At 35.3% G+C, this 15145-nt stretch overlaps 1 protein-coding gene across 15 annotated transcripts in view; it reads left to right on the forward strand.

Annotated features, from left to right (window-relative positions):
• The window catches only part of CBLB (Cbl proto-oncogene B), a 410036-nt gene that overhangs the window by 294149 nt on the left and 100742 nt on the right, over window positions 1-15145 (forward strand). For all 15 annotated transcript variants that reach the window (XR_013372351.1, XM_077884048.1, XM_077884049.1 and 12 more), the window contains one exon: window positions 9290-9446. Coding sequence is in view for 14 of the 15 variants with exons in the window: in XM_077884048.1 (XP_077740174.1) it covers window positions 9290-9446 (157 nt within the window). In the remaining variant the exon portion in view is untranslated. The remainder of the gene's footprint in view (window positions 1-9289; window positions 9447-15145) is intronic.

Below are 15145 nucleotides of genomic sequence, written 5' to 3' on the forward strand. Positions count from 1 at the left end.
GTGGTTGAACGTCTGCCTTCGGCTCAGGGCATGACCATGGAGACCCGGGATAGAGTCCCACATTGGGCTCCTGCGAGGAACCTGCTTCTCCCTCTGCCTGTGTCTCTGGTTCTCTCTCTCTCTGTGTCTCTTATGAATGAATAAATAAATAAATCTTTAAAAAATTAACTTACTTGATTATTAAGATATATGAGTTAAAGGAGTCAAAGGTGATGTCTCAATTTCTTATTCAAACACCTGGGTACACTTCATTGAGAAAGAAAAAATAGGAAGAAGAGGGGATTCGGCAACCAGATAAGTTCAGTTGGGTATATGTTTGGTTTTGTGGACCTACATAAATCCATGTGGTGACATACATTAGTAAGTTGAATATACAACCTTGAGGCTACAGAAAGAATATAGAATAAGGAATAGAGATTTTAGAATTGATAGTGTGTTGATGAAAGTTTGAAGATTGAGAGCCTATGGAATATTTTCTTGGCCATATGACATATTTAACTAAAAAATTAATGGTAACTTTTAGAAATGTATTTTCCATAAAATATTGCATTGAATTTCATTGACAAATTGGGAGTGATGGCGCCACTGGATCTGAGTTCTGACATGGCAGCATCAGGCTAGACGTGTGTGCCAGCTGCCCAGTTGACATGTACTCTCCTTTCATTCATTGCAATCCTTACCTGCATCTTTTTACTCATTTCTGTTAACTGCCTGGTTCCCAGATATTTGAATTTATAATCTCTGAAAGCTATGTGAAGCCATTGGACTAACTGATGTAGACCATGGAGAATGAAGAGGATGGGTCCTTAAAGAATTCTGGTAACTGGGGGTGCCTGACTGGTGTGGTCAGTTAAGAGTTAGATTCTTTGTTTTGGCTCAGGTCATATTCTCAGGGTCCTGAGATCAAGCCACGAGTCTGGCTTCACGCTGAGCATGGAGTCGGCTTCAGATTCTCCCTCTGCCCCTCCCACTTGTGTTCGCTCACTCTCTAAAATATTCTGTATGTTGGCAAATTGAACACCAATAAAAAATAAATTTATTATTAAAAAATTATTTAAATAAAAAAATAAATCTTAAAAAAAAAAAGGAATTCTGATAAATGAAGAATGCATAGAAGAAATTTGAGGATATTGCCACAAAAGTAGGGGTAGGTGGTATTACAGATATTGAAGGAAGACAGAATTTCAAGAAAAAGGGAGATGAACCAGATAATAGTATTGAAGGATCAAACTAGATACTTAAAAGTTTCCATTATATGTAATAACAGCAAGACAACTTATAACCTGATTTATTTTCTCTTTTAATAACTTCTGTAAGTGTCCTTTATAACCAAAGCTTTAATAGGCTCCATGTGGTTATGCAGTTTCTTGCATGAGTGTTGTAGAAGAGTTGTTAGAAGTTGTATATTTCTTTTGCCTCAGTTTAACTTCGGCAAGAAAACCGAAGTATCTACCAGACTTAGCCTATTGCTTATTAACTTACTTGACCTTTGTAGAGAGATTTATGAGGAATTTTGTTTTATTATTGACTTTGTTGTTTGTAAGACTGGCTGGGCTCTTAATGCTAAAGTGAAGATCATTTTAAAGCCTTACTTAAGGCCCTTTGTTGCAGGACCTTCTAATTTTAGGATCTAAAACTTCCTGATTCTTTTCAATCTGACCTCAGCAGATCAAAGGTATCTTGCTGTGATCATGTATCTTATGTGTCTTACAAACCTAGCAAGTATCACTAACTTTTCAAAGAAAATACACTGAAGAAACTTGAGGAAAGTTGTCCATCAGAAAGAAAAGAATACTCACTGTTTTAAAACCAACATCTTTGTTTTTCTATGGATAATGGCTACTAAGTGGAAAAATTAAACATGGAACTTTGACATATTTTTATGGATTATATTTACGGTTCCTCTTCCCATCCATTTTTACCAGTAAACTTTATTTCAAAGCCATAAAATGAATGGAATTATGTCCATTTCATGGCTATAGTAAATTTATCATGTTCAAAAGTCTGGTTGTGAGACCAGAAGTTAGAAAGCATCAAATCTATCATATGAATGAGATTACTGAGAAAATCAGGAATAATGTTGAAGCAGCTATTTTTCTTGTTTCTTCAATCTTATAAAAGTGTTTGATTCTAAATTTAACTTTCAGAATATGAAAATGAGAATGATACTTGTCCATTTCACAGAGAAGTAATGCTTGTCTACACTACAAACGTTATGAAAGTTTTTGACGAAATATAATGACAAATACCCAGCATCTGTGTCTTTCTGTATGAGAGTCAAGAATTTTCACAGGAATGGCTAGATCTAATTATGAATATCCTTGATAACCATGGTTACCATCCTGTCCATGATGAGTTGTAAGGTAACTGACCGGAGTTTTGATCTGTTCTTTGTGTGGGTTGCTGGAAAACATTTGCCTTTCAAAATCAAGCAAAAACATTTGTATTTAGAAACATTTGTGATGGAAAAATAAGAACAGTATAGCCTGATAGCAATCTATTTTCATATCCTTTAACAAATTATGGAAGTAATTACAGAAAAAAGATTAGATTTAGCGAAACTCTGTATATAAAATATCAACAAACTTAGGAGTCACGATACTAATATTTGCATCCACAATAAAAATCAAAACATACTAAATATGTAATGAATGTTTCATTATCTTCTAAACAAAGCTAGCCCTCAATTTAAAGTTATTGATACTAAATATATCTTTGTTGGTCAAAGTGAATCTTCTGACCAAATTCAGATGAAATTAAAAGTAGGAATGGGTTACTATAGATAGAACAGATTTTCATTTAGTTTATCAGAAAGGGAGACAGAACATAAAGACTGCTAACTCTGGGAAACGAACTAGGGGAGGTAGAAGGGGAGGAGGGCGGGGGGTGGGAGTGAACGGGTGACGGGCACTGGGTGTTATTCTGTATGTTAGAAAATTGAACACCAATAAAAAAAAAAAAAAAAAAAATCAAAGTGACTGGGACAGCCCGGGTGGCTCAGTGGTTTAGCGCCGCCTTCAGCCCAGGGCGTGATCCTGGAGACCTGGGGTCAAGTCCCACGTCGGGCTCCCTTCATGAAGCCTGCTTCTCCCTCTTCCTGTGTCTCTGCCTCTCTCTGTGTGTGTCTCTCATGAATAAATAAAATCTTTAAAAATAAAATAAAAGTGACATTTTATCTCTTTGAGCTAGAATGAATTTTAAACTACTATCATCACCACCCCTACCACCACAGCAACAAAACCAACAACTAACAAATAAACATTGACTTCCTTGTTTATATTATGGCAGATACTACATCTGTTCCCACATTTTCTTCTCTTCTTCATCGTAGAGGTTTTTTTTTTCTTTTTTCTTTTTTTTTTGGTTTTATTTATTTATTCATGAGAGACACAGCGTCTGCCTTCAGCCCAGGGTGTGATCCTTCATCGTAGAGTTTTTATGTAAAAAAACTGAGCCACCCAGGTGTCCCTTCATCGTAGAGTTTTTATGTAAAAAATGTTAAAGTTTTATATATTCAGTTTAATATTCATACAGAAATGTATACAAATCATAACTGTGAGGTGAATTTTCATGAAGTGAACACACCAATGTAAATACCACCCAAATATATAGCCTATTCCTGTAATAAGGAGAACACTGTTTCCCTCCAACCGCTCAGGAAGTTCCATACAGCTACTTGGTATCCTGACTTCCAGTATCATGGAATCATATACAGTTGAAATCATGCAATTAGTTCTTTAAAAAAAAAAAAAACAAAAAACTGGCTCCTTTCATTCTTTATGAAATTCACCCATGTTCTTGAATGTGACAGACTGTTCATTCTTCTTGTTCCAAGGTGCAGCTGTACCTGTTAGTTCTATTGATGAGGCTCATTGGGTTCTTTCTTCTTTGGATTATTATCAGTAGTGCTATTATGAACTTTTCCTTTTATACTTTTAAAAACCTATTTGTGCATTTCGGTTGGATGTAGATCTAGGAATGGGATTGCTGGCTTTCAGTTTCTGCATAATTTTAGCTTTAATAGCTTTTAGTTTTCTAAAGTGGCTTACCAACTGAATTACCTATGAAAAGTGTCTAAAGGTTCCTGTTGTTCCATGTCTTTCCCAGCCCTTTGATATCCTTTGTCTTTTCTTTTTTTTTTTGTATTCATAAGCCATACTAGTCAGGTCAAGTGGAATGTCACTGTGTTTTTAATGTACATTTTTTAATGTACATTTCTCTGATGACCAATGAAGCTGAATATATCTTTGTTTACTGAACATTTTGATTTATTTGTGTATGTGAAAATCATTTGCCCAATTTTGAGTAGTTATTAATATTTAGATATGAATCTTTTGTTGATTATATGTTTCTCCCAATGCGTGCTTTCTTTTTCATTTTTCATTTTTCTTTTCATGAACACAGGTTTTAATTTATCTTCCTTTATCCTTTGAACATTTGGGTCCTATTTCAATTTTTTGCCTGCTCCAAAGTAATGAAGATATTATCTACTTTCTTCTTAAAAAAACCTTTAATCTTAGACCTAAATATGAAAGATAAAATAATCTAAAATGAATTTTTATATAATATTAGGTAGGGGTCAAGATTCAGTTTCTTCCATATGTATATCCATTTGACCCAGCAGCACAGCATTTATTGAAAACCTCATTCATTCCCCACTGCTGCTAACTGATATTGCATACCCAGCCATGTCTGAGGCAAATAGTGTTATAATTTTTAATTGATTCTTTCTATGATTACATAATATATTTTAGTAAATTATATATTAGTATACTAATAAATATTAGTATATTTATTTCTAATATACTCTAATGGCTTATACAGAAAAAGAAAATAATCACTTAAACTCCCATCATGATTTAGTTCTTATCAGTTAAACTATGTATTGATCTCTTCAGACAGTCTAGATAGTTATTAGCATTCATTCATAGAGATTATATAATTTCAAAAATGGTATTCCCATTTAAGTGTGTCATGGACACTTTTCTATGACAATATTCTTTTGTACTACTGTTAATTGCTGTTAAAATATTATAGTCTTTGAATGTAGTATGTCCTATTATTACCACTGAACATATTTGTTTGCAATTTTTTACTATTATGAACAACACTATATTGAAGAGACTTATGGGTGGATATTCGTTCATTCATTCATTCATTCATTTATTTTTAACGTAACTTTGTTAGATGAAATCCCTAGAAGTAGGCTTTTGAAGCTTGATGCCAAATTGCCTTCTAGAAGTGCTATATAAATGCTCATTCACACCTGAAGTGTATGACTTTTCAAATGCCCTAGCCTTTGTTGAGATTAACACCTTTGTTATGTGGATTTTTTTTTCATAGGAGTTAAAAATAAAACTTGTATCCTTTTATGAACTTGTGGTATCATGAAAATGTTTTGCCTTTCTTTTTTTGGTGACCATCTCCTAACATTTTTTGTCTTCCATTCCTTTTATTGTTGTTTTTTTTTTTTAATGCAAGGTATTCAAGTTAGAATATGCAATATACTCTTCCACTTTTACAGAGGAAGAGAAAAGCCTGGAGGATTGGAGTGACTTGTCAGTTGCTGACCTACTGACACCTTTTCAGTTTTGTTTCCCTGTATCTGTTTTTATCTGAAAGTACACTTAGTCTGTTTTCAAGACTTAAAATAAAAAAAAAAGACTTAAAATATAGTTACACTTGGTTTCTTGATAAACATACCATGACTTATCATCTGATAATAAAATAATGTAGCCTTATATTAAGTTCTTATCTCTTCTGACTTTATATGAACAGACTATTACCCTTTCCATCCTCAAAAGATTCTGTAGGGAGAAAACGAGTGGAGCATAAATTTCTAGGCTCCTTCTCCATGTAACACTTCTTGCTTTCCCTAAACACAGTTTAATTTCTGTGTTTACACAGATTTTAGTTGTGCACCTTGTTTGTCTTCAGCAAAGAAGAATAAGATACAATTTCTGTTTTCAAGGAGCTTCATCTCATGGGGTTTCCAAGACACAACCATTTTTTTCTATAATAATTTTTGCACATGGCACAATTTATTTACAAGTCTTTCCACTTAATTTGATTGTGACTTGATTTATATTTCTATTCTGAACCTACCACAATGCCTGGAATATACAAAGTCTTTCCTAGGCAAATTACTTAACCTCTTTTTAAGCCTCAGTTTTCCCATCTGTATCATGAGGATAAATATATTATCTGCCTCATAGTGTTATTGTGATAGACTCCAGTAAGAGATATAAAATACGTGGTGATTGACAGAGAGGGCAGACTGTCAATCAGTCAGTCAGTAAAGAATACATCAATAAATGGCAGCTTGTACCCCTATTGGAAGTCTGTGTCTGGCTAACCATTGGCCTTGTATTCCATTCTTTGTGGATTAACAGCTACTTGTACTTTTTAGTTGATTTTAAATTAACTCAACTTGTAATTAAAGTGACATAATTGTAAGTGGCAAAAAGGACAAATTAAAGTATTTCTGGTTGGTGAGAGCTTGAAGCTTTTATATTCTTTTCCTTCTCTTTTTCTTCCTCTTTTCTATTCCCAGATCTCTGCCAGCACCATGAAGTTTACAAGTGTTTGTAAAGCAATTTGTCATTAATATTTTCTCTGACTTGCTTCATCTCTAGGGAAAGACAGTAGAAACCACACTGCTCTGTGCTGTGGCTACAGTTTAATTAAAGGTGTGAAAAGCCATCCTCTCCGTTTCCCCCTCCCCCCATACACATTAGGAAAGAAGGTGGTGGCAACTTGAAGTCCTCTTTGGAAAGGTTAGATCCTTAGTGCAACAGTCTTAGAACAGTTGTTTTTTGAAGACATCATTGCATGCTATTTCTGTTCCTCACTCATGAAATTCTCCTCCTCCCCACCATTCTCTATGGTGGATGTTTGGCTCAGGTGATCAAAGCAGAGGTACCTGTTGTACAAATCTTGTATATAGTTAGTTAACCAAATAATGCTCTTTCTTCTTAATCCCCATTACTACCCTTAATCAAGCTTGTTTGGACCTTAGGTTTATCACAAGTGAACTGTGAGCAAGTGTCATTTATACAAGTACTGTGGAAATGTAGCTGCTCCCAAAGTGGTATGTTAGACTACAATTTTAGAAGTTTGCACATTTTTAAATAATTTGCTCTGGGAAGTCATTGGGTATTGAAAGGAGTTATGATCTGCAAGCGCCTTAAATTTTGGAATGAAGATCATTTTTTTTTTTTTTTATAGTAACAGATACCAAACGTGTCTGGTCAATTGATTTACTTGTATACTTCATACACAAGTTTCTCTTAATACTTCCATGCAAAAGTAAAACATACACTATTCTTAAATCAGTAGTTCCTTGTGTAATTTTTAAAAATTTGAATACTATGGTTCACATCCCTTTTATGTGTTGAATATTTGAACCTTAATTAGGAAAAAAAGTGTGCTTCTTAAGCACTACTTTCACTGTAACTAATGAAACTGGACACAAGTGCATATTTACACTTTGCCATAAATCAATAGCCTTCTAACATTATCAGAAGTTTTCCTTGTTTTCTTAAAACAGCAGCATTTTGTTAACCTTAATCAGAGCCTGACGTGTGTTTCTTCTAAACGGCGTCTGATGTGGTGGCTCTCTTCGGTTCTCTGCGGTTTCCTGTTTTTTTCATACATAGAGAAAAGCCTTTTGATGTATTCAGTCTCATATTTTTCTTTCTTTTAGTGGTATATCAAACCTAAACTTTTTTTTTTTTTATAAGTACAGCATAGTATCGTAAGCCTGTCCCACCATTCATTTATTCATCTTGCTGCAGACCACTCCTTCTCTGGAATTCCTCCACGACGTCCTTATATATCCACTCCCACCCCACCCCCAATTTTTTTTTTTTTTTTTTTTTTAGCATTACACGTCTTATTTGTACCCTATATGTATGTTCTTCAAGGACAGATAGTATCTCGTATTTTCATGATTGTATTTATCCACAGTGCTGTGCCTTAGCAATTAAGAGATCAGTGACTCTCCAAGTGTTGTCCCCAGACCAGCAGCATCAGCATCACTTGGGAACTTGTTAGAATTCTAAGGTCTTTAGCCCCACCTCAGTCTTAATGAATTAGAATATCATGGGTTGTGGATCAGCAATTTCTGTCTTCATGAGCCCTTCAGTCATCCTGATGAATGCTCAAGTTTGACAACCACTGCAACAGATAATTATTGAATGAATATATAATTGTACATTTATGATAATCCTTCACTGGGGGAATTGGACAGGATAGGGCCAATGTAGGCCTTTCTGCCTGAGTCTTTTATTTCTTAAAAGGTGCTAGTAAAGAAAAATGTAAGAGTTAAATATTTATCATCTTATAAGAGGGTATATATAGCTCTTATGATGCCCTATTATGAAAACTGCAGCTTAATATTTTAAAAACATGAATGATTTCTTCCACCTCTTCAGGAGCAGGCATCTAACATCCCAAAAGGAGGAAAATTAACTAAAGGATGAATAATGAGTGTTACTTATTTTCATGGTGGGGAGGAGGTGGCGAATGTCAGAAACTGGTCAGGTGGGGGACAGACTGGGAGATCTCCCAGGATACCATTTTTTACCCTTCTAAACTTTTAAACAATGTAAATGCTTTTACTTAATTAAAATTTTGATGCATGATGATATTTAAGAAAAATAAGTTTTTAATAAGTAAGTTTCTATATGCTAACTAGTGTGGTTGATTAAAAAATTTTAAGTTTCCTTTTGTATTCATATGAAAGGTTAGATACTGTCCTTTTTTTTATCTGCAGAACACAAGGGAGTAAGAGTTAAATGCCTTCATGACTTTTCACCTGAGCTTTCGCAAAATGGTGGATTTAATTACTCTTTTGGACCTTAAATAAAGAATTCCTACTCTTATATGAGCCCATAGTTTATAGTTGTTTTAAGGAAATAAAGAGAGGGGAAATTTAACTTGATTCAAAGTCTTGTGTATGCAAGAGGTCAGAAACACAGGACTTTGACTTACTCCTTTCTTTTGAATGTATTTTTAGAAATATCTTTATAGCCAAGGATTGTTTGAGAGAGAAATTGATTTAGATTTCTGTCACATTCTTAGCAAATGGGAAATAATCCATTTAGCAAAACCCATTACAGGGGTTCTAAATTATGAACACCTATTTGTCTTATTTTTTTGGTCAACTCTATCATTTTGGACAAATGCAATTAATTAATGTTATGATTGAACTGTGCTGTTTTGGTGGAAGATAGTCTTAAATGACATTTGATTCAATTACTCCTTTTTTTTTTTCCCCCTTGCACAGAACTATTGTACCATGGAAAGTATTCAGACAGTGCCTTCATGAGGTTCATCAAATTAGCTCTGGCCTGGAAGCAATGGCTCTGAAATCAACAATTGATTTAACTTGTAATGATTACATTTCAGTTTTTGAATTTGATATTTTTACCAGGCTCTTTCAGGTAAGCTTTTTATTTGGGCTTAATCCTCTCCATTTTTCTAATCTTCCCCGTGTGTGCAGGTGATGTGCATATGTTCATTTGTGTGCACATGTATGTGTACATCTCTCTCTTTCACACACAAGCATGAGAAATAGTCTCATTTTTGGTAGTCTATAATTTCGAAGTTGGTGGTGTTTTTGGTCATTGCTATAAGTTTAGGGCTTAAGTTTGGAGTATCTGGTGCTATGAGGCTGGTGATTGCTTGTTAGCTTTGAAAACAGTCATGCAAAGGAATTTTTAGAATTTCCTATTTAGTTTCTCACTTTACTTTGTCTTTGTAGCCCAGTAACTGACAATTCAAATTTTATGGGTGGGCGTTTGCTGAGGTTGTATCCCAGCTTCTCCCCTCTACCTCCGGCATTCATTTGGTGAGAAAGGAAATAGTAAACTTGGCAATAAATAGTAACTTTATCAGGTTCTGCATAGGAGATTCCAGTGGTTTGCACTGTTTTACTTAGACTTACATTGCTCATTCAACTGTTTGTTACAAATATTTTTTCATGTCAATAAATCTTTTTCATTAATATAATTATTGATTTTCATTTGCTACATAATATTCCATCAAAATAGTATGTCATTAATTTAACCAATTCCTCATTTGGAAAATTTGGGGGTGTTTTTCCCCATTTTCTCACTAATATGTATGACTGTGATATTATCCTTCTTGTCCTATTTATTGTTTTAATTTTTTAATCTGTCCTTTAAAATTATCTTCGCATAGCTTTTCAGAAGCAAGTGTCATTCAGTGATAAAAGCTAGATGCTATCATTTTATTCTTTTGTATATCTTCATGGAATGACCTAAACATGAAAACTTAAAATTTGTGTTTTGAATTTGTCTCCACCACTAAATTGTGTATCATCTATTGCATTCAATTCAAGTAGTCACAAAAGTGAAAAAAAAATCCCACTTAAAATCTTTATGATTGTAGTAATTCTATAGTAAGTGAAATAAAATTGATCAGAACACAAGCTTGCTTATATTCTGATGCAATTTTATATTATTTTAGTCTACAGTAAGATTTACTTTCTTTGAAACATGCTTTCAACAAATGTTGGTATAATATTGGTTTTCATGTTTCCCATGTTATAAGAATTTCCCTTTTCTGATTTACGATTCTGTTTGGCACTAGTTTGCAAGGATCTGGTGACTGATTTATGTAAGAAACTAAAATTGTGTGGGATTAACTTTTAAATTATGAAAGGACCTGTTAATAGGAGGCAAATTAACTCTTGTCAACAATACTTATGGAATACATTTTATTTCATTACAACTTTGAATTTATAATTCTACTTAGATGTATAGGATAAGAAATTAGATAAATGATTACAGAAATTGTGCTTTTGCAAATATTCAGTTTATACTAGTTTCATGATGCAGCTTCAGTTCTAGACCCATACAATAAAGTGAATATCACAAAATAAAGCAAGTCAAAAATTTTTTTTGTTTTCCTAGTGCATATAAAAGTTATATTTACACTATACCATAGAATATTACACGTGTAATAACATCATATCTTTAAAAAGCAATGTATTTACCTTAATTAAAAACTACTTAATTTCTATAAAATGCTAACCATCATCTGAGCTTTTAGTGAGTCATAATCTTTTTGCTGGTGGAAGGTCTTTGCCTCAATGTTGATGACTACTGACCAGGGTGATGAAAGCTGGGGTGGCTGTGGCAGTTTCTTAAAATAAGACAACAATGAAGTTCGCTGCATTGGTTGATTCTTCTTTCACAAACAATTTCTCTGTAGCACATAGTAGGGTTTGAAAGCATTTTACTTGCAGTAGATCTTCTTTCAAAAACTAGAATCCGTCCTCTCAAGCTTTGCCGCTGCTTTATCAACTGATATTTTAAATCTATTGTTGTTTCAACAATTTTCACAGCATCTTTATCAGGAGTAAATTCTATGTCCAGAAACCATGTTCTTCACTCATTCCTAAAGAGCAGTTCCTCATCCATTAAAGTTGTATCATGAGATTGTGGTCATTCAGTCCCATCTTCAGGCTCCACTTCTAATTCTAGTTCTCTTGCTATTTCCACATCTGCAGTTACTTCCTCCACAGAAATCTTGAACCCCTCAAAGACATCCACGAGGGTTGGAATCGACCTCTTTCAAACTCCTGTGACTGTTGATATTTTGGCCTCTTCCGATGAATCACAGATATCCTTAATGGAATCTAGAATAGTGAATCCTTTCCAGAAGGTTTTCAATCAACTTTGCCCAGATCCTTCAGAGGACTCACTATCTAGAGCAGCTGTAGCCTTACAAAATATCTTTTAAATAAGACTTGAGGGCTCCTGAGTGGCTCAGTTAGTTGAGCATCCTGCTCCTGGTTTTGGCACAGGTCACGGATCTCATGGGTTGTGAGATTGAGCCCCACACTCAGTGGGGAGTCTGCTTGAGGATCTCTCCCTCTACCCATCTAGGGCTCTCTCTCTTTCTCTCTCATAAATAAAATCTTTAAAAAAAAAATTATAGGACTTGAAAGTTGAAATTACTCCCTGACCCATAGACTGTTGTGTTGGCAAGAATGAAAACAACATTAATCTCATTGTACACCTCCATCAGAGCCCTTGGATGACCAGATGTATCAACAGTCAGCAGTAATATTTTGAAAGGGAACTTTCTGCCTGGAGAATTATGTTTGAAAGGGGGGCTGAAAATGTTCACTACACCATGTTGTAAACAGGTGTGTTTTCATCCACACATCCATTTCTAGAGCACCAGCAGAGTAGATTTAGTATAGTTCTCAAGAGCTGTAGATTTTCAGAACAGTAAATGAGCATGGACTTTATCTTAAGTCACAAGTTGCATTAGCCCCTATCAAGAGTCAGCCCGTCCTTTGAAGCTTTGAAGCCAGGCACTGGCTTTCCCCAACCCCCCCAGCTAAGGAAGTCCTACATGGCATCTTCTTCCACTAGAAGGTCATTTTATCGCCATTGAAATTCTCTTGTTTAGTGTAGCCACCTTCATTAATTGCCTTAGCCAGATCTTCTGGAGAACTTGCTGCAGCTTCTACATCGATCAGCATTTGCTGCTTCACCTGGCAGTTTTATGTTACACAGATGGCTTCTTTCCTTAAACCTCATGAACCAACCTCTGCTGGCTTCATACTTTTCTTCTGTAGCTTCTTCATCTCTCAGCCTTCCTAAGATCGAAGAGTTAGGGTCTTGCTTTGGACTAGGCTTTGCTTAAGGGGGAAGGTTGTGGCTAGCTTGAGTCTGCTCTGCAGACCACTAAAACTTTCTCCATATCAACAATAAGGCTGTTTTACTTTCTTATCAGTCCTGTGTTCACTAGCGTAGCACTTCTCATTTCCTTCAAGAACTTCTCCTTTGCTTTCACAACTTGGCCAGCTGTTTGGTGCAGGAGGCCTAGCTTTCAGCCTGTGCTGTCTTTCAACATACCTTCCTCATTCAGCTTAATAATCTCTAGTTTTTTATTTTAGGGGGAGATAAGTGTGATGTCTTTCTTTCATTTGAACACTTACGGGCCATCATAGTGTTATTAACTGTCCTAATTTCAATATTGTTGTCTCAGGGAATAGGGAGCCTGAGGAGAGGGAGGGAGATGGCAGAACACCTGGTCAATGAAGTAGTCAGAACACACATTTATGGGTTACATTTGACATCTTATATGAGTATGGTTTGTGGTGCCCCTCAAAATGATAGCAGTGGCATCAAAGACCACAGATCACCATAAGAAATATGATGATTTAAATATCTGAAATATTTTAAGAATTACCAGAATACAGGCCATCTTTTTGGCTCAGGTGATGATCTCAGGGTTGCAAAATTGAGCCCCTTTCTCCCCCACATTGAGCTTTGTGCTCCACGGGGTATCTGCTTGCGCTTCTCTCCCCCTCCCCCTCCTTGCTTTCTCTTTCTGGAATAAATCTTTAAAAAAATTACCAAATAATGACAGACTTGAAGTGAAAAAATGCTGTTGGAAAAATGGTGCCATGGTAAAATTGCTCAATATAGGGTTGCCACAAACCTTCAATTCGAAAAACAAAACAAAACAAAAAAACCCCACCAAAACCAACAAAGTGCAGTAAAGCAAAGCACAATAAAATGAGGTATGCCTGTGTAGGCCATTAGCTTATTTTTTTCAATCATTTTTAAATACATTTTGTAAAAAAGACTGTGTTACCTAATACTATTTTATGATAGAACCTCTCCTTTCTTTAAAGATTTCTGATAATTTTACAAATAATTTGTTTCACATAATACAAGGACATTTGAAGTAGTAGAAACCTTGTTTCTTCCCCTTATGAAGGAAGAGAGAAAAACTATTTTCCTACTTTAAACCTAACTGTTCATTCTGGAAAAAGTGTTTTTTGTGGGGAGCCTGAATGACTTCTTAGTGTGGATGTTAAATGCTAGAATGCCTCAGTTATTTATGAAAGGTATGAGGGTACCTTAATGTTGGTTAAACACTTACCTAAGCTATATTTAATGTGTGCACGTATTTTCTTATAAGCTGTTTCACTTTAAAACAGCATAGGTAATCTTAATTTTTTTATGTCTTATTTATGCTTGCTGGGATGGGAAAGGAAAAGAATCTTTTTAAGTAGACGTACCATGAAAAGTTTTAGGTAAAAAAAAACAAAATACACCTGCGTACCCAAAATGCCCAGTCCCTTTTTTTTTTTAAAGATTTTATTTATTTATTCATGAGAGACACAGAGAGAGAGGCAGAGACCCAGGCAGAGGGAGAAGCAGGCTCCATGCAGGGAGAACAACGCGGGACTCGATTGTGGGACTCCGAGATCATGCCCTCGGCCAAAGGTGGACACCCAAACGCTGAGCCACCCGGGCATCCCTGCCTAGTCCCTTTTAAAACACATAATTACAGAAGTAGCTAAAGAACTCTCATTAGCTCCTATATGCTTCTGTGATTCTTCACTTCTTTTGGTTTCATTATTCAGATGCTTTAACTAATACACATGTGCCTTAAAATTAGGGCTATGCATAGAAAAGTAGATTTGTTAGCTTCCACTGATCTTTTGTTTTTATACAGCTTTAAAATTGAAGAATAGGTTTTTTGTAAGTTATAATTATGCATTCTGTATGGAAAATGTATTTTGGGATGCCTGGGTGGCTCGGTGGTTGAGCACCTGCCTTTGGCTCAGAGCATGATCCTGGAGACCTGGGATTGAGTCCCACGCTGGGCTCCCTGCATGGAGCCTGCTTCTCCCTCTGCCTGTGTCTCAGCCTCTCTCTCTCTCTCTCTCTCTCTCTCTCTCTCTCTCTGTGTGTGTGTCTCATGAATAAAAAAATAAAATCTTAAAAAAAATAATAGAAGAGGCTACTTAAAAATATATATATGTTTTGTTCATGGAAGTAACCACATGAACGTATATTCTTCTGTAGTCACAATGGTGGTGATGATTTGGCAGTGAATTCTGATATCTCTAAATTGTTGAGAGTGTGAGGTATTTAGCAGGATGAGATCTGAAAGGAGCTAAGGTAAGTGTTCAAGATTGGGACCAGACACAGAGATCTAGGATAAAAGATTTCAAGAAGTAGTCAATGGAGACGAGGAGATGAGGTTGAGAATTGTCTAGGAAATGTAAGAAGGGAAGAATGTAAAGCTGGCTTCCTAGTTACGTTCTTTTCCTCTCTTCCCTTATCCTCAAATTCTTCCACAA

The sequence above is a fragment of the Canis aureus genome, chromosome 35 (assembly GCF_053574225.1).
Source record: "Canis aureus isolate CA01 chromosome 35, VMU_Caureus_v.1.0, whole genome shotgun sequence".
Classification (NCBI taxonomy): Eukaryota; Metazoa; Chordata; class Mammalia; order Carnivora; family Canidae; genus Canis; species Canis aureus.